Below are 26,942 nucleotides of genomic sequence, written 5' to 3' on the forward strand. Positions count from 1 at the left end.
AAGAGAAAACATCAGTGAAAGTGTATTTACTTTTAATATAAGCCTACAATGGTTTTATGCAATCCCTGCTGTTGAAACCAAAAATGTTTACCTTTGTTTTATCTTGAGCTGAAAGTTAAGACGGACTTCAGAGCCAGTGTTTGTGGGGGAAAAAAAGATTGAATAACAGCCAGGGATGAAGCTCGATGTCTTCTCTGGTCGCACCTCCCAGTGGTTTCATGCAGGACTGTAGTGCTGGAATCGCAGAGACAGTCGTGACAGGAGGTGTTACACGGACAACACTGCTCATGACATGGCCAAGCTTTTTGTCTGATAAAATGGCGCACATTTAATCTGTTTAGGTGCTCGATATTCACCATGGTTTTGCAATAAAAAAGTCCAGAAGACACTTCGCCATTTCAGTATCCAAGTTCTTTTTCAGTTCTCCCAATGGTGCGAACGCAGCTCCAATGTTGACTTTGGTCCAGGCTCTTGTCTTGGTCAGTGTCTTCTCTTCTCTTCCTGGTGTATGAACTTTCACTGCAGCCATGCTCACAATGAATGAGAGTGCAGCCATGTCCAGTGGAGACATTCTCATTCTTGGGCAGAACACACCAGGCAAGTTATGCATCTTAGAGGCCTATTTTAATCGGTACTTTCCAAACAATGTTCTAAAAAGTGCCATTGTTTGCTCACATTCTAATTTCCAAAGCTTTGTCTGTTTGTGAGTAACGGTTTTACTCAAAATTAAACAGCTCATTCGCATTTAAATAACAGAGTTGAGCTCCCGGGTGGAACAGTTGTAACACACATGATTCATTGGACCAGCGTGCTGTCAATTACAGAATCCTTGTAGTCAATTCAAAGAGTGACCTCGCATAATTTCAACCGAATTCATTCTGAATTTAATTGGTCAGATGCAGCATTTGATTTAAATAATGAGTACATGAAGCATTTGTATTGTTTAATGTATCCAACAAATATGAATGTATGCAAAAATAATGTCATAATAAACGTCGTAGCGACAATTTCCATTTTCAATTGAACATGTACCGACAAAACATAAAAATAATCATTATGGTCCAAACATGACAAATCATTTCAGATAGAAAGTTTTATTTGGTAAAGTTGAACAATTGCTCCAGCTTCAGTAACATTAAAAGAAACACAGAGTAACAAAATAGTTTGACTGGTGAATAAATTAAGGCACATATAAAGCCATATTACCTTGCAAACAGTAAACTAGGTAACACACTTGCCATGACCTACTCAAGTAACACTATGATCAAGCATCTATGATCAAGTCGTGGAGCCAAAACTGTTGTGTTCTCAACTATTTTATAGAAGTGTTTAACCTCCTGTGTCCTTCCCTGCAGTGAAACTGACAGTAAGTGCTGCTCGACAAGTTTCTCTTTTGTTTCCCGTCCCAACATCATGATGGACACTTAGTGTTACAAGGGTCGCCTGACTGGAATAGTGAGTAAACATTTACAAGAGGAAACATGGACAAGGCACCGAGCATGGAGCCCAGCTGCACCACTGCTCCACACCACACAAGGGCGCTGTGGCCTTCATCACGCAGAATGACCCCGATGATGACCTTGACATAGGACAGGGACAGAACAAACAGGACCCAGACCAGCACCTGCAGCAGAGAAACGGAGGATTGACAAACATGATTTTCAGCGGCAAGTTAATCTCATCATTTATGGCCGTTATTCAATAATCCTGGAGGCAGACGTGCAAATAAATGAAAGAAAAAACTCCTGTAACAGGGAAAAAATGGCAGCAACAGCAAACGGCACCATATTGGTATAGACATTTAGCAACAATTACATTACAAAACTTTAAGTTATTGTCATATTAATTTGGATAAATATTTTTTTCAACACGTCCACAACAATGAAACAGGAAAAACTGGATCGAGTCAACACATGGAAATGGCAAAAACATGAATGTTTGCTTTGTGATGGATCATGTTGTAGTTTGCGATACATAGCTGGAAAAGTGGCCAAGACATGACTTGCTGTAATGGTTAAATAATTGTTGTAATAGACGTTTTTATAATAGCAGCATACTATTAAGTGTATCTTTTGCAACAGATATGGATTCTTATAGTTTTGCTTTCGGCACGTAAACAGTACTTTTGTTTCTTCACTGTGGTGCTAAAACGCTATCTTGCTAACTGGGATTGTTAGCTGTTGCTAATGCTTTGTGGAGAGAAAAAAAATCTGGATACATAAAAAAATGTACCTTCTTTTTCTGGACATGGAGACAAGATTCATGAAAAGCTTAATGTTATATACTGTACGTTTTCTGGTCAGTATAAGCTGTTGTTAAAATGTTTGCCAGACTAAACCCCTAGTCTCATTCATATTCATAGTTTGGTTAAAAGAATTAGAAATATAACAAGGTCTTACAATGACAACGATTCCAATGGTACTGTGGACCAGCAGAGGACAGGGACTGAGGGCAGCCATAGCCATGATGTAGCCTCCAAAACCCGTTCCAACCAAAGTTAAAAAGAGCATGAAGAGGAGAGACCTGGACCAAATAGAGCATTTCGTGAAGATAGACGCTTGTCATTAAAACTTGGCTGAGTCCACAAGAACTTACCGGACCGGCATGAACATGGCGATGAAGCAGGCTACAGGGTTTGCAACAGAAGCCATGGTGGCAGCAAGGTGATACGCCTGGTTCCCGTAAGGCATACATGAATAGGTCTGCACCGATGGCAGCACTGCATTGGTCAGGGCGTTGACCCAGGCCAGCACGATGAAGATGAAGAACAGCTCAAAGTTACTGTACGTTCCTCGACCAAAAGAGCTGCGAGGCTGCCTCTCAGCAGCATCCAAAGGGCTGAGCATCGGCTTCTGCTCCGGAGTCTGAGCATGAAGTGTGAACCCTTGCTCCTTCTTGCCCTGCAACTCATCCCCATTGAAGTACAAGTTGTTCCTCTCACGGGCTACATCGGGGTGGTAGTTGAGCAAGGCAAACGCCACCAGACACACAACCATCATGACACTCAAGAAGAAGAAGAAGACTTGTGCCGAGAATTTTGCTGGCTGATAGACGGCTTCGAGCTGGTCTGGCACTGCGGTGGAGTTCTCAGCCAAAGTTGTGTTCCGACAGTGGACGACCCCCACACCTTGGATCAGAGCCACCAGTGCCGGCACCAGGCCGCTGAGGCCCTCACCGACAAAGTAGGTGGTGAGGTACTGGGGACGAAGGCGCATCATGAAGGGCAGGAACGTCACGGATGAGGTGCAGTCCACGACAGAAAGCAGGAAACATAACACCAGCAGAGGAACGCTATGCTGGGCGCCCCCCAACACCACTGTGTGTTTCCAGAAGAAAGCCAGCAGGAATGTGGCGATGACTCCCAACACCACAATCCCGTAGATGACGGGCCGCTCGTCCAGCGTGCCCGGGCGGAAGCGGTGCATCAGAGTGATGAAGAGGGGGCCGATGTTGGCCATCTGGATGATGACTGTGAGGTACGAAGGCAGGTACCAGCCCTCGGGGATCTGTGGGACCACCAGTGGGAGCTCCACCCACATCCCATTGATGGCCACCCAGGAGCCCATGCCGAAGAGACATGCCAACACGTGAGTCAGCAGAGACATGACGAACTGCTAGATAAGGTTGGTCAGGAGCCCCACACTATCTGGAAGTGACAACAAAACCACAGTCAGACTGAATCGTATTTGACAAAGTTAGATTTTTTTCAGTTCCCTCACAACAGTCAGACGAAAATGTGACCGCAAAGGAAATATATTTGCCCTTCACTCCTCTATATCATATGGATATCATTACGCATAAGGAGTGGCATGCAATCACTTAAGAAATTTTATTTTTAATGAATAAAATAAAACAATGTGACAAGCAATATAGACTGCTTTGATGCAAGGAGAACAGACGGTGACAAAAAAATGAAGTGAAAGCTAAGCTTTGACGGAATATTTGATAGAATTTATATTAGTCATATGACCTTTATAACTCCAGTTAACAGTAAAGTCATCCACGGCATTTCAGAGATTAAAGACTACACATCAAATATGTACCAAAAAGTACAAACACTACACATTAAAAATTTACCCAAGCGACAGTATCACATAAAAATACAACACTTGCCATATTTTAGCAAATAAACAAAGAACATATGCCGGATAAATAAAAACACATTTAAATTTAGAGTACTTAAGTTTGGACAAGTGAAATGTAAAAATTATGATACTTTTGTTCCATTATATATACTTTTACTTTTTTAATATTATTTCCATATCTATTTTTATAATATTGCCACTCCATACTTTCACATTTTTTTTGTTTGTTATGAAATGAATTTGTCAAATGCAAATGTTATTCTAGGTTTGAAGGTCACACACAAGCCTTACTCACCATCCCTCTCTGGCCTGATCTGACCTTTCACACACTTAGACACTGCACCCACGACGGTGCCCAGTGACATTAAAATAGATGTATTTCACGTCAACCTTCAGTTTAACTTTGTAACTGTGCTGTTAAACAGGTTCTGTGACGTATGTTACAATGGGAGTAAAGGTGACACTGACTGATCCTTCCTGGTTTTTCACCCGTTTAAGATCCATCCAGTTCCCGTGTGATCTCCATGTGGTCTTGAGAGCATGTGTCAACAGCAGTAGTGTTAAACACCCATCCATCCATTCATTCAGGGGGTCATTCAGGGGGTACTGAAGCCTAGCCTCCTACCTTCTGGATGAACTCTCCTCTCAACAACTGTTCTCCTCCTTCATTGTGATCACACTCTCCCTAGTTCCATCAGTGACTACCTCATGTGTGTGTATATTTCCTCCCCCTCCTCATCTACACTCAAATTCCTCCCCACCAGATCTGCGCTTCCGCGTATTCACTGCACTTGCGCACGTCCTCTGCTGCCATGACAGTTGTAATCCCTACAAATGGAGGGCGGTTTCACCTCACAGCCACGTGTTCCGGCAGTGGGAGGGAGGGAGGGACTAGCTCCTCCCCCCGTGTTCCTCCTCCTGCTGGTGGCTCGCGACCTTGTGCTGCGCTCTTATTGACGCATGCTCAAGTTACTGCGAGCATTACCGTGACACTGGCTGTTGTACAGATCATTTTGATGTTTGCACTGAAACACATTGCTGTGTAGGTTTCCCTCATGGTGGAAGTTATTTCAACTGTGTTTCACTGAAGTGGAGCAGAGACTCATTTATAACTATTAGCACTAGCGCAACTCTCTTTTCCTCAAGAGTTTGTAAACTATATTGTCTTTTATCCTAAAACAGAGTTAAAAATGTTCTCAAATGTTAAATTGTCGACATTAACATTCATTAATAAACTAGTGACTTTGGACAATATGCATGTGGCCTGAGTCAACGTTTTCCTGATACTTTGGTGCCATTTCAATTTAAATCACAATTCTGGTTTATGTTGCCATTCTTTGTGAGATTTTATGTATATTGTGATTCTTGTTTATTAAATTTATAATGAATACTTATAAAAATGTGCATCGCAGTTTCCCACAAACATTTGGTTAAAGTGGTGACTGTGGATGCGTTTGTGTATTTATAAAGTGAATTATTCACTCTTTTTTAAATATACAAAGCAGTTTATGTGCAACAACAAGGCGCCAGAACAGGTTCTTCCTTAGGGGGATAAATTGTTTCAGCAATTCACAGCCTTGTTATCGTGGACCTAAGTGCAGATGCTGCAGGAGCGCGACGCTGTGGGAGCTGGATTAAATAACCAATAACTACTTTCCCTGCAGTTTTACAGCCATGGACGACCATTCATCACATAGATGGTGTTATTCCACTATCTACAATCTTCCAGAGCGATACTGAGCAGCGGTTAGCAGAGAGCGCTAACATGTTAGCACAGCGTTGTCAATTCTCTCATAACCGCCATGAAACTCTGGCAAAAGAGGCTTTTGTTAGGCCTCACTTGCCTTTGGTTTCGCCGCAGACAAGTGACTTAATATGTATATATATATATATATATGACAGTTGACTGCCCGATGCTAGCATCAGCTACGTGAATCCAGCAACCAGTCCTTGGTCCACAGTTGTCAATAGTTGGTGTTTGAAAATACAAGCTTATCACGAGTATTAAACTTCTGTGTTTGATGGGCTGCGCTGTTGAGCAGGAGGTTTCCCAACTGTTTGCCAGGACACGGATAAGACGTTGCATCTAGCCGCCGTCACAATGTGAGAAAAAATGGATTGAAGAGACAGAGGACTACGGCTAATGTCTGTTGCTGTTGTTGAGATTCTAGAGGGACATAGTGTTTTCCCCTCAGACCTCATTGACTCTGTACAGTACTGCGTGGAACTGACTGCTGCTGGACCGACGAAATACCAGCTAACATGCCATCGAAACCTATCCAAGGTCGGCTGGTGGAAATTTAATATTTAAAAGAACAGCATGTAAACGTAAATCAGTTTGAAAACATTCAAGCTGGCTACATATATATCTTAATAGATATAAGAAGTGCATGTACATATAACTGTATCACTGTGTTTAAAATATCAAATGGCTGACTGCATGTGGTTTTGACACATAGAGAGTAAAGATGAACCGTTACACATTGTTTAATAGTAACATTGAAGGCAACTACAATGGCACATTTGTAATAGGAATGTTGTGAATTTTGACGCATAAAATGACCTTTACATTATATAAGTACTAGGACTCAGATTTAAACACATGAATTCCAATGAATTACAGGAAAGAAATATTGAGACCAACTGGTGCACCACACTATACAATGTGATGTCAAAACCAAAACATCCCTGATGATGGAGACAAAATGAGATCGCACTGATGGATGGAAAGTTTCAAGTTTTCATAAGTAACGTCAGGACGGATTCATCTTATATTGGATCATTCCGCCATCAAATATTAAAATGTCATTTATCAAGATTAATTGAATATAAATGCTCTCATTGCATTGAATGGCTAATGGGCTAATACATAAATAACAGAATAAATAACAGAAATATTTGCTTGTTTGCAGCATGCTTTGACTCCTACTGCAATCTAATCGAATCTAACTAGTAACCTCATAATAGTATAAAGCGCAAATATACTGCAATACACTTTACCTTTCTCTAGACTTAAAGGTTATTGGTGGTCTCAAAATGTTGTGTCCGGATGTGAAATGTAAAATTCATAATTTAATTAAAAAAAACAGATTTTTATTTCTATTCATACTCATGTGTCTAAACTGTGACTCGAAGCTTTAGACGGAACTAACAAACAGGTTTTGCATTTCTGGTTAAAGCAGGTTATTTGCTGGATGATACGCGTAATTTTCTGGATCTACACATTCATACCACGCCTTGCTAAATACTTGAAAATACTATGAAAATATATCAGTAGAACAGAAAGTCATGCAAGTTTGGAATTTACAAACAAAGAAAAATTCACAATCCAAATCAATACAGCTTTCACGCCATTCACGTTAAATGACTAGCGAATTCTGATCCCAACTTACGTGAGTTGTAGGTCACAGAAGGCGAGTGAAGAAAGCTAGAGTGGGCGCTGATGTTTCTATCTGCTGCACACTGACTTCAGTGCTTTTCTAGTGAGGATTTGTGGGTCATGTGAGCAGTGAGGGCTGAGCGAGGGAGCCAGAGTCCTGGAGGGGGTGAGGGAGGTGAACCAGATCACACAATGATGAGCGACATCAAGAAGGTTTTGGGATGAAGTTAAGCTGTCAAGGAGGAAGCTGAGTTCAAGTATCACAATAGCTGTGTGGATGAACAACAGCAATATACTTTTATCTTGACCCGTCTGACTTTTGTCAAGGATGAAAAAAACTAACTTCACTCGCTGGCATTTCTGTGCACCCACCTCTCTGCATGTGTCCCTGTTAAATAACAGCAGCAGCATTCCTCCGTCAGGGAACAATAGAGAGAGCCAAATCACTTCTGATGTGGAATTTTATAAATTGAAAGATGAACGTCTGCTCAGGTAAACAACCTCCGCTGCTGATTTCAGCTCTTATTCCAACACATTCCACAGTAAGAGTAATCTTTCCATCTGGTCCATCACAACCGCTCCTCTTTTCTGGTCCCAAACCTTCACTTGCAGAGGAAGAATATTTGTTTCTGACGCCTGACTTTTGAGGGCCACTTGGACAAACACGCATCCCAAAAGAAAAGGTAACAAGAAAGAAGAGTTCAAATGAACCTACCAGGCTCAGTCGACGTTTGTGTTAAGCTCAAAAGCTTGGGGAGTCTCTTTGTGGCTTTATTCTTTCATGGCACAAGACTTCCTGTCTTTTATACTGTCCTGTATACTGAGATTGTCAAGCCATCAAAGTGACACAAAACAAAACAAGTTCCTATTTTTACAAAGCACTTAGTTTTGTTGATGAACTCTGCAAGAGGAACACCCAGAATCCTTTGCATAGCATCAAAGATGACGTAGAAAATAAAGAGATCAAGCTACCAATCTAAGTATTTTCATGTTAATGGAGATATAAAAGACGTGAACACAGCTGTGTAAGGCATTGTCACTGATCCTGTAAATGCTTCTTGCGCCTCACCCTTCTTCTTCGTCTTCTGAACTGATAGACGGAACACCGCTTTGGTGTAATGCTGCCCCCAACAGGCTATACCTGAATTAAAGAGTGTCCCATTTCGAGGGAAGAAAATCTTCCTTAACTCTTGGTATTGAGAAATGAGGTTGAGGATTGAGGAAGGAATTGGAATTCACACTATGTCATCACGGTTGGAGGATTAAAGGAGGCAGTTGATCTTCTCAACATGATTGTCCACTGGAACATTTTACATTTAATTTAAATTTGTATCTACAAGTGCTTCACTTACAGTAAATGTCAGCACTAAAATATGGAATTTCTTTTTGTGCCTCTATCATAATGCATTTTCCATCCACCAGCGGAAGTGTCCTTCACCATGGATGTGTTGGCTATTAAAATTAAAATTACAAGAAATCTTTTTTCCAAAATGTAACTAATCTCCTTGACATTAAAGATAACCGAAGATTCATTTTAATGGTGTGAATCGCATCCATGAGCCAAGTCACACCTGAGAGCAATGAAAATTTGAAGTTAGCTAGCGAGACAGAGACAGAGAGCGAGAGAGAGAGGGAGGGAATAGATTTCTGTGCTCTTATATCAGCGACCCCAGGGTCATTGTGAATATTTGTGTAGTACAATACTCTGCTTTCTCTGCGGAGCTGCTGGCTCATGTGTTGGAGCAAATATGAATGTGTTTTTGTTGCTCCACGCAGGGCAGCAACATGACCCCAACAACCACAGATGAAATATCCACCTTTGTTTTCCACTGAATCACAGTGAAAATTTTCATTGGGCTTAGATCAGTGATTATGTAGGTTCATCGCTAGGATTTCATCATCATTTCAGATCAGTCCTGGTTGAATACTTGATAGTGTTCTGTAAAAATGCAGCCATTTCAGAAGTCCATTTGAATCCACGGAAAACAACAGAAAACAATGCTGTACACGTTACATTATATACTATAACTTTTGAACTTTATAACTTTGTTTCTAAAATGTTATAAAAGACGTAGAAAATATGGGGGAATAGTTTAATAATGTTGTGACATTGTATTCTTAAAATCAAATTTTCATTTTATTTGAAGATTTTCAATGTAAGGAGCCTAAATCTCTGTCACTTCTGGTCGGTCCATGTGACCCAAGAATGGAAGTCTGTGGGGAGATCAAAGTTATTTTCTGGTCCACTTTGTCTCATGCCATGGATCACACATGCGCTCAATTTAAATGATAGGTAGTAATGTGAGTTTCAACTATGTTAGTTGTGTAATTTCTGATTTATTTACTTCAGAAAATACATAATTATTTGGACTACAAATCAAACGTTGCATGTGTGACAGAATCTGACACAGCAGAATCCGACTGCCCCGGTGCTAAGGCCGATGCCAGAGGTACTAAACTATCAAAGGTAGAAGCTAGCAAGCATCGGCTGCCATCGATAAACACTGACTCGACCGACAGTCCAGTGAGAACCTGCGACAAACATTGTAGTTCTCTACTGCATATCACGCAAAACCTAAAGTAACTTTTGATGCAGGTCAAGAAGCAGTGCTGTCATGGCATTAAAATGTATCTTTCAAATTCACTGACATCGTATGTGAGATCGATGGCATATTTCAAGCCGGCTCGGGAAATAACTTTTATCTCTACCTTGACTCCCATTCATATTTTTTGCTAACTTAGGTCCCATCTGCCCCTCCACATCGAGAGGAACCAGTTGAGGTGGCTCGGGCATCTAATCCGGATGCCCCCTGGACGCCTCCTTGGGGAGGTGTTCCGGGCATGTCCTACCAGGAGGGAGACCCCGGGGAAGACCCAGGACTCGCTGGAGAGATTATGTCTCCGGTCTGGCCTGGGAACGCCTCGGGATCCCCCGGGAGGAGCTGGAGGAGGTTTGTGCGGATCGGGAAGTTTGGGCTTCCCTGCTCCGAATGCTGCCTCCGCGACCCGACCCCGGATAAGCGGTAGAAGAAGGTGAAGGTGAAGGTGAAGGTCCCGTCTGGAGGAAGTAGATGGGCGGGACTTGGCTCCCCATAAATCATAAATATTGGAAGAGCTTTTTAAGTGATGATTGTGTAGCTCATAAAGGCCCTCGATCACAATGTATTCCTTCGATATCTTTTAACTTATTTTGAGTGAAAAGAAATACTGCAAAGATGATCATAACTCATTACAACGACACATAAAAAATGACTCATGAGTTCAGAGTTCAAGCATTGATGAAAAATGTGTTATGCTCGGACCTCATGAAGGTCGTATCTAGTATCTAGCGACTGGCTACAAATAATGAAGGCGGCATAGCGCATTGACTGTTTTGTCCACTGCAGATTGTTTTCTGCATATAAACATGAATGACCACCATGTTGTTGTCTGCAGAAAGTTTTGAATCAGCTCCAAAGAGTTAAAGAATAAATATGTCTGTCCTTAACCAGTGTTAGATGAGTCTTTTGATGATCGAAATGGAGGCACAGGGTAAAGAAGAAGACAACCAATGAGATCCACTGATGTAGTGAATACATGAAGAGATCAGTTGAGATGTCTTCAAGTATGTACTTTATAGGTTGAGGTAGAGGAGGCTGACCTGTTGTGGTAACCCCTGATGGGAAATACTGAAAGAAAAAAGAAATGTGTAAGGCTTCCTTGTTGTTTGCGCTGTGTTCAAGGACCAAAATATGCAAGTTCAATCTTCTTTTTAAATTATTATTTTTTCCATTTTCCCCCTTTTTTGTTTTAATCCAACACATCCTCACTCGCATGGTGTGAAATACTGATGTTGGGAAAGTTACCTGTGACTGTCACTAAGGAGGAGAGCCTAGAAATAGCAACTGACGTTCATTGCCACTGAGTGAAGAGAGTTTCCATCCATCTCCTGCCATGAAACCCATTATAACAACAAACAGTAATGATTAAAAACAAGCTTGTGTTTTTCATTTAATTCTCATACCTGCGTGTCAAGATTTCTCACAAACATACAGTATGATCAGTAGTCGGATAAAGAAAGTGCATTTTTTGATATAAAACAAACCAAAAAAAAAAATCTACAGGGCTATAGAGAAGCCAACAAACCTCTATTTTCACAGTCACGTTCCATAGAAATACATACATCCAAAATCAATCCTGAGAAAATAATCTCTTTATCACACAATCTCAAAAGGTCCTGTCGATGCAGGGTAATAAACTTTACACGTTGCTTGCAAAAAACTGTAAAAGTGGTGTGGCCCTGCCACCAATCTCTATGGAACGACAATAAAAAGTCAAATCACGACACAGTACCTTTGCTTCATCTTATAGTTTTGGTGTACAATTTTTGGATGCTATTTGGGCGTTGTATTCGCATGCTGAATAGTTCTATTGCTTCCGTCTTTTCTACGGTGAGCAACTCTTCTCTTTCTGTCTCTGCTAATGGTTAGAAAAGTTCCTTCGTTCATGCAGACAGTGTCCATGCGGAATCCTCTAACTCTACTCAAACTAAACACGTCGTACAAAAGTTGCTGTCCGGTTAAAACTCCTCGTTTGATTTTCCCACAGATTTCGTAACCGTTGTGTCTGTCACTGGGCTTCCTCTTATCTCTGTGTTTTGGGGCCCAGAGGCTGTTTGGGTTTGACTTGGCAGCAGCTGGAAGGCCGAGGTGGTCATGTGAGTAACCTCTCGGCGTCTTCTGTGTAGACAAGAAGGAAAACAAAGCCGTGACTCACTTTATCACTTGGATCATTGGCTGACAACTGTCAGACCTGATGGCGATGGAGAGTTGTCCTCCGTCGCTGTGACAAAGTGTAGATCTGAACCTAGAGCAGCGATGGAGCTTCGAGGGCGTATGCACCGATCGCCTGAAAAACTCCTCCGCAGCAGCGCCTGAGAGACATACATTCATTTGAGTACCGAATACTGTGATATTGTGATATGGCCCGAAATAGGGCCACATTAGAAACTGTAGCAGTTGTGAGGGTCCATCCTTCCAAAAGAAAGACAGCGATGACGACAAAACATGATGGAAAAACATTCAAAATATATACTGACGTAAGAAGAACAAAATGAACCTAAGAAGATGAAATGTAACTAAGGATGTTAAGAAGTGTAAACATGACATGAAATCTGTTGATTTTATGTGCACTTCATTTGAATATAAATCAACAATGGACTAGACATTCAAGATGAAAAGGAAATTTATTTCAAAATATATTTTCAGTATTCCTTCAATGTATTTTGAGGAATGAAAAGAAGATAATGTTAGTCTTAAAACAGGAACACGCTGTATTTACTGCTGAAGTGGTGGGGGTGACTAAAAGCGAATGAACAAAAAAAGGCAGAAAAATTAGGACATATTAGTTTTAGTCTGACGTCAAATGGGCCACCAAAATTAAAGCGTTGAGCCGCATATGGCCCCCAGGCCGCACTTTGCACAAAAATGTCCCAAGCGGTAAACTATCGCATATTATTACCACTAAAAGTTTTTAAAGTCAAGGTTATTGAAAACAATCTAATCTAATGTTTATCCTCCTCTAATGTACTGAAAGCATCTTCACTTGCAGTGCAGCTCACGAGGAACAGTGTTTTTCATTTATGACAGCAAAAACATATTACAGTACATTATTTTTCTTAGCACGTGTTGAGTCGTATTTTACTCCCAATGTGCACAGCGACATAGTGATGGGTTGAGGTTTCACACATTATATCTAAATCACCAGCGCCACCTACTGAGCTCTGAAGATTAGGACGCTGTTTCATGAACACTATCATCCCACCAGTCTTTGTGATTGGCGATGTAAAAGTAGGGTTTCTTACATTTATTTTTTTTAAACTTCTGTTTTATTTACATAATTTTGTAATATACAATGTGTGCAAATGCGGACACACAGCTAGGTCCTCATGACATGCAAGTTAAAAAACACCACACCCACCTCACAGGAGCGTGTCAGCGTCACTCAACTCAATCTTGAGTAAAAAACAAGTGGCACAGAGGAACCTAAGTGGAAGTCAAGTCTTGGTCATCCAAACTTGCCTTGCGTGTCATGGGACTGGTCGGGGCGGAGGCACTGCTGTAGAGACTGAGGCTGGAGTTGGACCTGCTAACAGTCAAACCCTTTGTGGTGCTTCCCGGAGGAGACAAGTACTTCTCCTTTATCTTCAAGTTGGTGCGACCTTTCACTGGTGCAGGACAGTCAGATTAGCATCAATAAGTGTTTGGATTTGGATGAGTACTGTCAGAACTGACCTCTGCAGGGGTCGTTTTTCACCAGGAACTCATCGAGGGCGGTCCATCCTCCTCCCACTCTCACCATGAGTGTGCTGCGTAAGATCCTGACCATCCGTAGCTGCTGGGAATCTCCAAACTGCGAGGACAGTCAGTCTTTAAATCTAAACTCAAACACACTTAAAATGAAGGACGGCTACCCACCCTGTATCTGTTGGCACTGATCTGCTCCACCTGGAATCTCTTGGGGCAGCTGCACTGTGACACTTGTCGACTCACCTGAACATCAAAATACAATGACATTTTGAAAAGATGAAAAAAAAAAAAAAAAAACATCTGACGCCTGTCCTCACCTCTTCATTGATCTGATCTGCATCCAGGGTCTTCCTGTAGGGGTCTCTGCTCGGGTGCAGGGCGCTCACAAACTCGTAGTAGTCGATGAAGCCATCGTTGTTCAAGTCAAAGATGTTGGCCACTGCTGCCATCTCCAGAGAGTTAGTGGGAAATTCTGCAACACAGTTTCATTCATGAACAGGCCGCCATTGAGCAATGTGCCAAGCAAAAGTACTACACTTCTGCAGTCTCTGAACCATCCAACTCTTTCAGTCGTGCTGGAAGTTAAGGCTTGGTCAAATTCTCATGCTAATATTTGGGGTTTTATTAGGGAACATTTCAAACTCTTTGCTGCCTTCGCCAAGGACGTTGTGACGCAAAATATCTTAAAGAAAAAAACCAACCTGGAACCTTGACCCAACAACTTCCGTGCGACTGCAGTGACAGAACAGAGCTCGGTGTGTTCATATACTATGTTGTAGTTCGAGAATGGTGAAAGGACTGACTCCTTCACCATGAACCAACACGATTCTCGAATCACGGAGGTTTTTTTTTATTGCTTTTATTGCATCCTCTTCATCTGTGTTTTTTCATGACCACTCATTCCGAGTCTTTCCTGTTCCATAAAGCAAACCTCATTACGGTCATCCTCCTTGTCTGCAGGTTGTACCGGCGCTAGTCCAAATGTTCCTCCATCAGTTTTCACATGCCTTATTTCTTCACAGTGACCACACACTTGATAACACTTGACATTATTTGTAGAATTATTTGCCGTTTCCACTCTTAAACTGGAGCTCCGAATCTCCCTTTAACCAACACACGAGTCTCAGATGAATAACTAAACTGAGGTAGCTGGAAGAAGACAGGAGTCTCAAGAAATCTCTTCTTATGTCTAAAGGATGAGTCCTAAGACAGTGATTTCAATGCACACCAAATGGAAGAGAAGGCTCAAGGGTCTGACCTCTTTATAGTGAGTTCAAAGGCAGACGTTTTGAGCTGTTTTTTAATATGCTGTTTGTCAATATGAACCTCATATAAACCCATATGGACTGCGCAGACCTTTGAGCAGCTATCTGGATTTCGATGACCCATTTGTCACTATACCATAATTGTATCTTTTAAAGTGCAAATAAATATATTCATGAAAAAAACAAAATGTAAGCAAGGGTCTTACTGGAGGCCAGAACGTAGTCTATGAACTCCTTCTGGCTGATGCGTCCATCCTGGTCCCGGTCAATGCTTCGGAACACATCTAAGATCCGGGATTTCAGATGGCTGATCCACTGAATGTAGCGCTTTCGCCAAATGTTGAAGTCAAAGTTGGCAAACTCTTCCATCTGTTAAGGTCAAAAGAATATTCAATATAACCGCAAGTGACCTTTCACTGCCTCATTTGAAACATTATCAAGCACATCATTCTCATGACATCAACCTCTTTCAGCGCTTGCTGGTGCTGCTCAAGATGTTTTTGTCGGGTCACCGTGAGGAGCCACAGCTTCTGCCACTGGCTGACCAGCTGACTGAGCTGAGGGGTCTGGGGGTCGAGGTGCTCCAGGGGAAGAGGCGCAGCTGGCTGTATCTTCAGAGTGCTCCTCCGCCCTGGATGAACAACAAGCACACTATCATCCTCAGCTCTTGCTGACAGGAGCTAGCCTTGTGTAGAGGACCAAAACAACACAAGTCAAAACGCCTCCGACTTCATAGACTCAGTCTTTACTTCTGCCAGTCAAAAGCGTACATACTTGTCAGCGGACGTTTGCTTGGAGAGATCTGTTTCGGGATGCTCTTGTGCTTGCAGGATTTGGTGGCGATTTCAACCTCTGGGAACTTTTTATTCAACTCCTCCATGAACTCCTGGAGAGAGAAAGAAAGTGTGAAGCCCAAAGCAGGTGCCCTGATTCAGAAACTCAATACCTGGTGCTGAGCAATAAGCTGCTGGTTCTGTTCTATGGTCTCGGCCAGCGGTTCTTGCTCTTTGACGCCAAGAGCCTCCTCTGCTGAGGAGATCCAGTCCAGCAGTCTCTGCACCGCCTCTCTCTCAGCCTGCAGAGCCGACAGGCTGTTCTGGATCTTCTGCCCATGCTGTTGGGCCCATGCCAGAACCTGCGAGGACCATCAGGAGACAAGTGGAACGTGAAAACTGTGTGACTCAGTTACGGAAAAATCTCACCTCCTCGTAGCGAGTCTTGGTGACGCTCATCCAGGATTTAAGTGTGATGATGGAATCTGGGTGGGACGACGATAGGATCTCCTCACCGAGAGTCTGGATGTTTTCTAAGTCTTCGGCATGAGCCTGAAGAGAAGCCACCGACTCCTGTGGGGGGGATGAACATCAGCCATCTTTGTTTCACTCTGGGTTTGCATGTTTTCCTTTTGTTTTCATGCACCAAACAAAAAACTTGCGGGTGAAGTGACGATAAATGTCTGTCATAATCTGAACACACCTCTGTCTTCGCCTGCCTCTGTTTCCTGTGAAGGCCTAGCTCTCAACCCACACAAAGTTTATCTCTATCATGACGCTGTCATTACTTTCCAACACAGACAACATGTTAGAAATAATCCACAATGATATACATTTTTAAGAAGCTTGCTTGTTCTACCTCAACACATATGCTATCAGGACAAATATGGCCCTTCTTCCACCAAAGCTATTCATATTTACATTAAAATAATAAACGTGAAATGCAATTGTTTTACTTTCAGTTGATCAAACTCAATAAATAAAATATATTGATACAACTTCCATATAATATAGTGAGTGTATATTACATTTACATTTTAACCCATAGATATGCCAAGACATTTAACACTACCAATATAAATTTAAATAATATTTACTCAGAAAACATTTTAAGCACATAATGTTGTGCCTGTATTTACAATTTACCCAATTGTCCTTCTTGTTTTATTATATTTTAGTGACTAAATTGGACTCGTTCTATCGGCCCCTCACAACAGTCACAGCATACTGTATAATGTGACCCCTCAGGAAATGTAATACCCCGCCCCAAAATAACTCAAAATTGATCTGAACATCAGCAAACATATGATTTTGGTGGTGTCCTGGATTGTTTGAAGGTCACTCTCTGAGCAAACAGAACTGCTGGGCCGCCTGCTTCACTCCTACTGACTTGTGCGAGTGAAAATGTTACTTCCACTGATGTCCTATTGGCCTCACTGCTGTCAATGCTATTCACATTTCTCACATTAAATAGATAAAATGTAGGTAGGACAATCATTTTGGGTGAATAAAATCGTAATACAGGTATGAATTAGCTAGGAGGCTTTTTCATTGTCAGACATGCCAGCATGAAGTGGGACCAGAATGCACTTAAATTGTCTCCATCTGAACAAAAAGACAGTTTTTCTTAATGTGCTTTTATTTATTATTATAAATAGTGACTGATTTATTGATTTATTTATTTACAAAGCATATTATTTTCTTTAAGCTACAACATTAATGTATTCATTTCAATACCTGGAAAAGTATTGAAAAAAACAACAACAAATGGATAAAAAAATTCCAGTGAAACAACTGGGGGGGACGAGATCCACCACAAACAAGTAATCTCATAATTCAAAACCGTTCTAACGGTTGGCTTTCTGACCCCTGGGGCAGAGCCTACAAGGTTTAATGAGTTCAAGTGCTTCAGTCTCCACACTTCCATCTTGCCTGAAGTGAAGCCGCAGCCAATTCTTATCAGAAGAGTCATACTGACCTCATGTTGTTTGAGGAAAACAAGCAGTCTGTTTTCATCGTCCGGGATGAAGCCATATTTCAGAGACCGCTCAGACTCGGTGAGGCGCTCCATGAAAGAATGCACCAGGCTGTCAAACTTCTCTGCCTGACGGCAAAATAAAAAGTGACTTAGATGACGTTAGTCGAGGTTTAAAACATCATTAATCTCATCCCATCTGACCTCCATTGTTGGATCATAAAATTTACATCATGTTCTAACAACTTCATTGCTATTATTTAACTCTCATGAAAAGATTGAAAATTATTATCAGTAAAGCAATTGTAAATATTACACATTTCAATTGAAAAAAATCAACATTTAAAAATATTCCAAACTAAGTATTTGTAACTAATGTATAAAAGTCAATTAAAAACACAAAAAACACTATAAACAATCTTGTCTTGTCTAGTGACAAAGCGAAGATCGTACTTTCAGAATAGTTTCATGTGTCAGTCGCCTCTCTCATGTGACAGTGTACCTGCTGGAGAGCGGCCTCCAGTCTGTCCTGCTTGCTGACAGACAGCTTGCACACCGCCTCCCATCGGCTTTCCAGCTCCTCCATCTGCTCCTGCAGCCAGTGGGCATCAGCTGAGCTGCTCCTGGTCAGGTCTCTCACGGAGCGCTTCAGGGTCCTAATGCATCCTGCTCGTTTCCCCAACTCCTTTTGGAAATTCTGAGGAGAGACGGAACACAATGAGAACTGCTCCTGCACTTGTCCACTTACAGTCAAGTCGATGTAAGTATGGGATAATCTTTGTTTTTCACTCAGGAAAAATATACATTTGGCTTTCAATGTGGTCAACAGAAGACCACACAAGCTTCAGTGACGGTCCAAAAATAAACACGCTTTAACTACAAATCACAGGTAAAGTTGGGCGCCCCAAGTTCCCCGGGTGCTGACCTTGTGTTTGTCGATCAGGTTGTTGACCATGTCTTTGTCTCCCCGTACAGGAACGTCCTCTGCGAGTTGCGGCTCAGCTCTGTACAGCCAGTCGTTGAGAGCCTGGAGAGCATCAGTGAACCGGCCAGAAAACAGCAGCGCCTCCTCTAGTTTGTGTTGTCTGCAGTGTAAAGAAACACAAATACATTAGAACATTTTTTAAATGACTAAATGGCTGACAAGTGCAAGTGCAACATACCGCTCCATTGACTTCCCACTGACAGTGTCCCACGCATCTTTAAGCTCCGCCAGAAGGTTCTCCAGATGCTGCTTGTCTTGGCTGCTGTGAGCCCTCTCGTGAAGGCTTCGACCATTCTTCATCGTGGCCTCATACATCGGCCTCTTCATCCTCATCAGCTTTTGAAACTCCTGTTACAGACACAATGGAATTCAAAATCCCCGAACAATATTAGTGGACACTCCTCTTCACCAAAGAATGTCCATCTCACCTTCTGTTCAGACAGCTGCTGTTTAATTTCCTCATGGGTTTGTGAGATCTCTTTGTGCGTGTCAAGGGTTTGCTCGACCTCCCTCATCCAGTCCACTAGGAGGCGCCAAGATTCGTTAAACTGAAAGAAAAAAATGTAACATGGAGTAGAACCCAATATTTTGAGGACAAGTCCACATCAGAACTGACATAAACGTATTTCTGAAGTCATTCCTCTCAAGTCATTTGTTCATTTTGTTCATAACTCACAAGTCCCTGGTTCGCTCCGGCCTCAGCAGCCCATCCAATAATGCTCAAGGTGCAACACGTTCCACAGACTTGCGGCAAGAGGCAACCTACCTGTTTGGCGTTCTTCCTTGCCGCCTCAAGCTTCCTGCCCTTCTCTAAAGTGCTCTGCTGGATCTTCTGAAAGCGATCCTGGACCGTGATTATGAGGTTGTGAATGACGTCACAGTCTTCTTTCCTGCTGAGCTCCGTCAGCTGACAGCCAGCGTTCTCCACCGCGCTCTTCTTCTCACCGTAGTCCTTCACTTCATTCACTTGAGTCTAAAAGATAGAAAACTTCAGCACCAACAATAATAATACGAATAACTGTGAAACAAAACAAGAAAAGCTACTTTATGATCCTGAAGCTGAGCGCAAACGGTGTCCAGAACAAAGCTTGGTGCAGGAAGAAAAGCAATGGATTCCTCAAACTTGGTCATCTTGGTGAGAAGATCCTGGACATTGCTGTGGAATTCTTTAGCCAGGTTAAGTCCTTTCAGAAGCTTGGCCTGCAGGAACAAAATATCATCATCAAAATATTCAAAACAGATGCAGAATTTCGAAACCAACCTTTCGCTCCTGGACTTTATTATAAACAGATGCCCATCTCTGCTCGAGAATAGACAGACTGTGTTCAGTGTTGGATCCTCTGGCTGCATCCCTGCTCCCCAGCATCCTGTGGATGGCGTTCTTCACATCTGTGAAGGTGTGAAGCTTTGACTCCATTTCATTGCAGAGCTCCTGCCAGAGACAAGAAGAAAACGTGTTCAATCAAATTCAAATAAAACTGAGTTAAAATAATAATAATCATCATCATAAAAAGAGTTATTAAAATGGGAGGCACATCTTACCAAATGTGTGTTGAGCCTTTCTGAGGCAGAGTCTGGCATTCCCCACATGGTCTTGGCAGAAGACAATCGGATATCAGTGTTTTCCAGCCACTGAAGAAGATCCTGCATCTCCATTGTGACATCTTGCACCTGAAAACACAGACAGTGTCATCACCTGTTTATCTATCCATGTATCCATCCATCCATGACTGGTGTTTTTTCCCTGTACCTGGCTAAGTCTGTTTTCCAATTCCAACTGACAACGTTCAGTCTCACAGCGGACAAATTCCCAGCTCTCATTGAGCTGCTCCAGCCGAGACTGCAGACCGTGTGGGCTGTCTCCAGACCCAACCTCCAGCAGCTCCCTGCCAGCCTTGTTGAGAGACTCCACAGTGCGGACGTGGGACATGACATCATTGCGCAATACCTTTTTAAGAGTGAAACACACAGTTATGTCGACAACAAAAACAAAGATGTTCAACTATATTGCTGTCACCACAAACCTTGTGTTTAGCCAGCTCTATTTCACAGGCCTGCAGGTCTATGCTGACTGGCAAACCGCCCTGCAGTTGCTCAGCAGTCCTGGCAAGCCATGTGTGCAGCTCATCCAGTGTGTTCTGGAACTGACCCAGACCCAGGAGCGCACACTCCAGCTGATGCTGGGGGCAGAGGCCATCGACACAGAAGAAGACGTTAGCACCAAAACAGTCACCGTTTAAGAAAAGAAGATGGTAAAGCGTTACCTGCCGAGTGACAGTCTCTGACTCCAAATTGTCCCAACGCTGCCTGAAGTCGCACAGTGGCGAAACTGAGCCTGAGCGCTCGGAACCGGGCGAGAGTCGACACACAAAGCGATGGTTCTGACTCTCTATTTCGATTTTCTTCTGGTACAGTTCTCTCTTGAACTCCTACACAGCAATTATATACAATCTAAAACATCCAAATAACAATAATAAATAATAATAATAATGACAAGTGTTACCTTGAGGTCACGCAGCTGCTCTTTAACTGACTCCAGGTCAGTTCCCACCATGAACTCCTCTTCGGACCGTAGCTCAGCTGATTTCAACCACTCAAACAAACCCTGTTTTTGAAAACATGACCTTAGTTTTACAGCATATTTTGAACCCAAAGAAGAAACGCTGACATTGATATTCTCACCTGCATCGTGTCCTGATAGTGCAAGGCCATCTCCAGGGACTCCTCCAGCTTTTTGTGGCATTCCATCCACAGTTTGCTCAAGTTATTCCACGTGCAATAAAGCTAGGAGAGAGCGACACATCAGCAACACCCCCACGAGCAACATGGCTTCAAATCATCTTGCTCACCTCGTCCAGGCTCTTGGTGACATCTGGTTTGTCTGTGTCTCCGCACGCGGACATCAAGTCCATCCCGAGAACACCAAGCGTGTCCAGATCCACCTGTAGACCGTCTATGTCTTCCCGCAGAGTCTAAAGAAGGAACAAGTCAGTACCTGTCATGGGGCAGCATTTGAGACAGTCGAAAACAGAGGTGGGCAATTCAGTTAAGGCACGATGGCGCTGTTGTGCCAGTGAGGAACATAACCACAAGGGTGATGACCTGCATGGTTTCCAGGCTCTGTCGGATGGTGTCGGAATCTGTACGACTTGCGTTCAGATCCAAAACCGCCTGCTGAGCATCGCTGAGAGTGGCGGTGACGTCGCTGACGTCGCTCCAGAACTTCATGGCGAGATCCAGGAGCTTCAGCAGCCAGCTGTCCCGCTCCTGAGCCTGGGTTTGGGTCTCACCCCACAACTGAGCGAGGCTGGACACTTGTTCTTTGATAGCTGAGGATCGCACAGACGACCATGAGTCTCTTGAAAGGCCAACTTAATCTGATCTCAACTCGACCTGAGGCTCACCTGTGCCGATGGACCCGTCCCCGGCCGCCTGAGTGTTGGCCAGCAGCTCATCAGCCTGAGCCTGGACGCTCCTCAGGCCCAGCTCCAGTTTGGACATCTCAGCCAGCGTGTGCTTGTTGTCCTGTATCTGCTCCTGGATCCTGGGGGTGAGTCCTTGGAGCGGGGTGGGCGTCTGCAAATGACTGCGCAGGCGTTCCAGACTCTCCCGGATCAGAATCATCCTCTCATTCAGCTGCAGGAAGCAGAACATTGAAAATGACTCGGAAATCTTTCCGCCTGATCATAGCTCATTGTTACCTGAGTGAATCGAGGAAGAGACTCCTCCAGGAGTTTCGCGGTCTCCTTCACGCGCTCCTTGATGGCTCGATGCTGCTCCTCAGTCTCTGCAGCTTTTTGACAGAAGGGTGCCCCCTGCAGTGGGTTCAGTTCTGACAGACGTTTTGCCAGAGAACACAAGCGTGAAATCAAAGGTCTGTGCTCTGCTATTGACTCCCTCAGGCCCTGTTAAGGAAAGGAAAACAGAATCCGTTTCAACTTTCTACGCCAGACAAACCCGATGAGTCAAATTAGTCCTCAGGGATCTACTTCTTTGTGATTGTTGAAAGAATCCCTCGAGACTTTTGGTAACAGTTGGAGCTGAAGAAACATGTTTTTGAGATTTTGTTTTTTCTATATAAAACAAATGAATGTTTATTCTCTAACCATTATCCTCTAATACATTCCGAATGTGTTACATGGCAAGTTACATGACATTTATCCAACTATTATATCACATGGCTTCATGTTACAATGCATAACATTCTGTTGTCTCACATTATACAGAGAGCCAAGACAGATATGAGTAGGACGACACCCTGGACAGGTTGCCAGTCAAATGTATTGTCCCTCGATATATTAAAGAGTGTTGCACCAAGTATTCTGATGAGGCTCAGGCTGGTGGATTGAAATCTTTGACAAAATTTGGCAAAAGTTTTGCACCAAAAAAAAGATAATAAATAAATAATTGATTGAGCTTTTTTACTCAAAAGAGTAAAAAATATATTTTATTTCATTTTATTTATTTTCTCAAAATAACATTTCTTCCCTGTTACATAGAACATTGCAAAATCCATTTGTTCAAGCGTTCACTCTCAGGCCAACTCTAAAATAAGCAATGAGTTTAGTTTTATAGTGTAAAAGCCCTTGGTTTTGAAAATAAATAAATTTCAACTTTAATTACTTATTTATTCATTTTTAGATTCAGTAGTTTTTGTTGTTGATTGTAACTTTTTTGTTTTGATACCGTACATTTTCATTCACTTTCTTTTCTTTTTTCTTCTATTTCTATTCTATTTCTTGCTAGACTCAACACTTGTTGACACAGATTTATGTCCTTCTGTTTTAGAGTGATGTATTTCTAACAATGACTGCTGAAGAACTGTATGACTTTGAACAATTTGATGTTACCTGTAAAAGATCTTGTTGTTCTCGAAACGCCTCGTAGCTTATTGTGTGGAGTGAGAGTTGTCCGATCAGGGTTTGCGTTTCATCCAGCCAGGGTGTCACCTCAGCGTGTCCTTCTGAGAACTGGAGGAGGAGCGACTGAGCGTGCTCCAGCTGCAGCACCACGTGGGAGTTTGTTGCAGAGGTGGTGTTGCACTGATCCTGCAGCGTTTCCATTGGGCTCTGAAAGTAATTGGAATTACAGTATTGATTTTAATGGTTATGAATTGGTCAGGAAGGTTTCTAACACATACCTGCAGGTTGACAGCTTCTCCTTCATCGCTGTAAGTCAACAAGATTTCAGAGATTTTCACCATTTTTTCGATGTTGAAGCGATGTTGGAGAATCTCAACAGCCAAGATCTTTAAAGCAAAATTTAAATCAGACAGGAGCATAGTGAAAATGACGTAAAAGTTCTGAATTACAGCCAACCTTTTGCTCATAGAGTTGTTCTGATATGAGCCCTGGATCCAGATCTATGGTTCTTAGCTTCTCCAGGTTTAGGGCTGTTTCTTTGAACCAGGCCATTTCTTTAAGCATGGCTTGTTCCAGCTGGTGAAGACACGTCGGGGTGTCAGTGCTGACATCAACATGGAAGTCGAACACAATATTTGTAAGTTAGCATTACCCTCTGTCTCTCAGCCGCGCACAGACCAGTGTCTCCCGCATGAGTCTGCGCACCAGACGCCCCCAGAAGCTCTCTCTCAATGCGACCCAACCACAAATGGAGGTCCTCCTGGCTGGAGGTGCAGCGGCTGGAAGCCTCAAGAGCCTGCTCGAGCCTCTGCAGCACGTCCAGGCTGCTCAGGTTGAGTACAGAGCAACGGACACGAAGAGCATCCATCCGCTCCTGCACCTGCTGGGCCTCCCCCTCTGCGACAAGGTCGAGGAGAGACAGATAAAACTAAGACTTTACTTTACAGATAACTGTAAATGTCATTGACAAAACACTGTCGCTGTATTTTGAGATAAAGATTCACATCATTGGCTCCAAAACAAAACACAGCATCCCTTTAGTAGTTCATAAATCTATTGATGGATATTTACTGCCAAGTGAAAATCGCCTTCACCTTACCTGACAAAGCTTCCATCAGCTGATGACCTGTGCTCTGTATATTCCCAAGCTCTGCGGTCCGTACTTGAATCTCTGCAACAACAGCCTGAACACAAAACAGAGAATTCTGTTGATCACATCCCCCCCATTGAAACATGCTGGTAATCCTTTTGGAGCAAACCTTGGCCCGATCCGTCGTCTCAGACAAATGCAGCATCACTCGTTCAGCGCTGCGCAGCTCAGCCAGCGTTTGTTCCACAGACATGAGCCATTGCTGTAGATCATCTACACCCTGCTGGAAGACCAGAGCCCTTGGCAGGATGAGCTCCAGACTGGCCCTCCTGGCGACAAACAAAACTGTCCATGAATGTGTCATCCATTAAACGCAAGGGCACCCGATCCAAAGAAATGTCATGTCTGACCTTTGCTCGGCCTCCAGCTGCAAGGACTGCCACTTGTGTTGGAGAGCAGAGAGCTTGACCTTTGCCTGTTCGCCCTCTTCTCCTGGGTGGGCCTCCACTAACCGGGGACCCTCCATCATCATTGCATCCATGCTACGGCGGCGATCTGTCAAGAGGCGCAACAGGAGCTGCGAAGAATTTTGTGACTTACTTATTAGACAGAACCACCTAGAGCACAATGAGACTGGTGTGGATTCTGTCACCCAGCTTTCAATTTAGTTTTTAGTTTTTGTTTTAGTCGACTGAAAGTCACAACAATTTAGTCTAGTTTTAATCAAACAAAAAAACTCAATGTATTTCCGTTCAAGTTTTAGTCAAAACATTTTAGTCAGTTTTTTCATACCAGTACGGTGGTTATTTGTTTTTTTCTACAGAGATAATAGTTCGAGATTATTTGTATCTGGAGATAATTGTTATCTTGGGTTAAAAAAAATAAAGTCATGCATGTCGCTTCCAGGGGCGCGTTATACGTATAGCGTAGCCACATATGGTATTATTTTGAGTAGAAGGCACTTGATCAGAGTGTTAAAAGCGCACAGACTTGCAGACAGTGACTGACAACTTTGACGAACAGTTACGAAGCCATGGGAGACATGGTGGTTCCAGGGGGACATATACAAAATGCTTTGCCAGAGAGGTTACGCATGTGCTAGCATTTATGATTGTATCTTTCTGTCTAAATTATCTCGAGTTGTTATCTCGGGCAAAAAAAAATAAACACATGCATTTGACTTCCATGGCTTCGTATACCAGAGATACTTTTTGTTTATTTATTCCAGTTGACTTACGTTCCATGGCTACAATATTGGCTAAACTTTTAAACTTGAATAAAATGAATGAACCCTCAAAGCAACTTTTGACTTGGTTATTGACGATGCATTAACAAATGATACACTTGTTTGCTTTTTTAGGTGTTATATTTATTCAGAACACCGACAGAATAAAGTGAACCTTGTAAAGTAAAACACAAGCTAAAACTCCGCCAGGAGTTATTCAAATGGATAAATAAAACCGGAATGGAAAGCAGCCAATCGAGAGGCGAAGCGAAGTTTTGACATTTATTATAAGAATAATAGTAGTTTTTAATCACGAGAAATAAATCTCTCTCCTATCTGTAGCCGTCCTCCCCCGGTCTGTCTCTTCATATGTCCGACCGGACATGCGACTTTACTTCCGTGAGCTGCTGACACATCATTTAGTTCTGTTTCTTTCTGGATTTTTCTGTTAAATACATAGTGAAAACTCCCCTCCCTCCATGATGAATGAAAGTGCTTTCCACTTGTTTTAATGTTTCCGCTTCATCTTAATACTTTTCGTCATGTGAGATTTCATTTTTAACAAAGCGTTCATTATTCTGAAGGGACGTTATGATCGTTTATATGACGCAGTAACACTGAAATGGCCGACATAGTGCAGCGCTAAAATACTCCAGCATTTGCAGTAATCCTCCTGCGTGCAGTTTTGTTTGAAGCCACAGGGGCGCAGCAGGAGATACTTCTGCAGGCATAAACGTGCTGCATTTCTTCTAGTGTGGTAAACAAAGAGTGAGTTCTTGGTTATTTATGATTTCTTGCAAAACATTTTTGTCTTGTTTTTACTTGTTTAACTATAACGTGCATTCACAGTATTTGTCAGTGTTAATATAACATTGATACATTGTCTTGTTGCTCTGCAACTGTGTGACAAATTTATCTCAACAAACAATGTTTTGATGTCAGAATCCGCGCTACTACAAACCATGTATCCTCAGTATACTTGCGAAGCCGCAAGCGTTAGAGCTTATCAGAGACCC

General features: G+C 42.6%; 2 protein-coding genes across 14 annotated transcripts in view; both read right to left on the reverse strand.

Annotated features, from left to right (window-relative positions):
• Window positions 1-946: 946 nt before the first annotated feature.
• Window positions 947-8,311, reverse strand: LOC128768729 (riboflavin transporter 2-like). 10 transcript variants are annotated; one of them, XM_053881808.1, is made up of 5 exons: window positions 8,180-8,245; window positions 7,478-7,621; window positions 2,596-3,646; window positions 2,400-2,523; window positions 964-1,624 (listed from the first exon to the last, which is right to left on the reverse strand). In XM_053881808.1, the coding sequence occupies exons 3-5, from the start codon at window positions 3,603-3,605 to the stop codon at window positions 1,412-1,414; spliced, it is 1,347 nt and encodes a 448-aa protein (XP_053737783.1). In that variant the 5' UTR covers window positions 3,606-3,646; window positions 7,478-7,621; window positions 8,180-8,245; the 3' UTR covers window positions 964-1,411. The 10 variants fall into 10 exon arrangements, with proteins under 10 accessions (XP_053737788.1, XP_053737787.1, XP_053737783.1 ...); XM_053881809.1 differs by lacking the exon at window positions 8,180-8,245 and adding an exon at window positions 7,837-8,164; XM_053881812.1 differs by lacking the exon at window positions 7,478-7,621 and having other exon boundaries at window positions 952-1,624; window positions 2,596-3,642; window positions 8,180-8,199.
• Window positions 8,312-11,453: 3,142 nt separating this feature from the next.
• macf1b (microtubule actin crosslinking factor 1b) overlaps window positions 11,454-26,942 on the reverse strand; it is a 29,510-nt gene continuing 14,021 nt past the window's right edge. For all 4 annotated transcript variants that reach the window (XM_053880930.1, XM_053880931.1, XM_053880927.1 and 1 more), the window contains 36 exons: window positions 25,112-25,278; window positions 24,871-25,030; window positions 24,711-24,795; window positions 24,264-24,508; window positions 24,068-24,187; window positions 23,890-23,997; window positions 23,600-23,818; window positions 22,451-22,654; window positions 22,154-22,385; window positions 21,852-22,078; window positions 21,599-21,721; window positions 21,432-21,533; window positions 21,253-21,354; window positions 21,014-21,178; window positions 20,774-20,929; window positions 20,500-20,697; window positions 20,292-20,420; window positions 20,011-20,181; window positions 19,794-19,949; window positions 19,516-19,722; window positions 19,178-19,297; window positions 18,928-19,097; window positions 18,690-18,849; window positions 18,267-18,461; window positions 17,768-17,893; window positions 16,219-16,362; window positions 15,963-16,151; window positions 15,791-15,902; window positions 15,481-15,647; window positions 15,223-15,385; window positions 14,069-14,223; window positions 13,920-13,994; window positions 13,737-13,854; window positions 13,524-13,669; window positions 12,256-12,376; window positions 11,454-12,182 (listed from right to left, as the gene is read on the reverse strand). In XM_053880930.1, coding sequence (XP_053736905.1) covers window positions 12,157-12,182; window positions 12,256-12,376; window positions 13,524-13,669; window positions 13,737-13,854; window positions 13,920-13,994; window positions 14,069-14,223; window positions 15,223-15,385; window positions 15,481-15,647; window positions 15,791-15,902; window positions 15,963-16,151; window positions 16,219-16,362; window positions 17,768-17,893; window positions 18,267-18,461; window positions 18,690-18,849; window positions 18,928-19,097; window positions 19,178-19,297; window positions 19,516-19,722; window positions 19,794-19,949; window positions 20,011-20,181; window positions 20,292-20,420; window positions 20,500-20,697; window positions 20,774-20,929; window positions 21,014-21,178; window positions 21,253-21,354; window positions 21,432-21,533; window positions 21,599-21,721; window positions 21,852-22,078; window positions 22,154-22,385; window positions 22,451-22,654; window positions 23,600-23,818; window positions 23,890-23,997; window positions 24,068-24,187; window positions 24,264-24,508; window positions 24,711-24,795; window positions 24,871-25,030; window positions 25,112-25,278 — 5,463 coding nt within the window. In that variant the 3' untranslated portion in view covers window positions 11,454-12,156. The remainder of the gene's footprint in view (window positions 12,183-12,255; window positions 12,377-13,523; window positions 13,670-13,736; window positions 13,855-13,919; window positions 13,995-14,068; window positions 14,224-15,222; window positions 15,386-15,480; window positions 15,648-15,790; window positions 15,903-15,962; window positions 16,152-16,218; window positions 16,363-17,767; window positions 17,894-18,266; window positions 18,462-18,689; window positions 18,850-18,927; window positions 19,098-19,177; window positions 19,298-19,515; window positions 19,723-19,793; window positions 19,950-20,010; window positions 20,182-20,291; window positions 20,421-20,499; window positions 20,698-20,773; window positions 20,930-21,013; window positions 21,179-21,252; window positions 21,355-21,431; window positions 21,534-21,598; window positions 21,722-21,851; window positions 22,079-22,153; window positions 22,386-22,450; window positions 22,655-23,599; window positions 23,819-23,889; window positions 23,998-24,067; window positions 24,188-24,263; window positions 24,509-24,710; window positions 24,796-24,870; window positions 25,031-25,111; window positions 25,279-26,942) is intronic.

The sequence above is a fragment of the Synchiropus splendidus genome, chromosome 12 (assembly GCF_027744825.2).
Source record: "Synchiropus splendidus isolate RoL2022-P1 chromosome 12, RoL_Sspl_1.0, whole genome shotgun sequence".
Lineage (NCBI taxonomy): Eukaryota > Metazoa > Chordata > Actinopteri > Syngnathiformes > Callionymidae > Synchiropus > Synchiropus splendidus.

Coding starts and splice junctions, on each gene's coding strand:
- LOC128768729 (XM_053881813.1), bottom strand. CDS start 3,605: ATGTCTCTGCTGACTCACGTGTTGGCATGTCTCTTCGGCATGGGCTCC. Junction 2,524..2,595: donor GCCATGTTCATGCCGGTCCG/GTAAGTTCTTGT, acceptor TATTTGGTCCAG/GTCTCTCCTCTTCATGCTCT. Junction 1,625..2,399: donor CCATTGGAATCGTTGTCATT/GTAAGACCTTGT, acceptor TCTCTGCTGCAG/GTGCTGGTCTGGGTCCTGTT.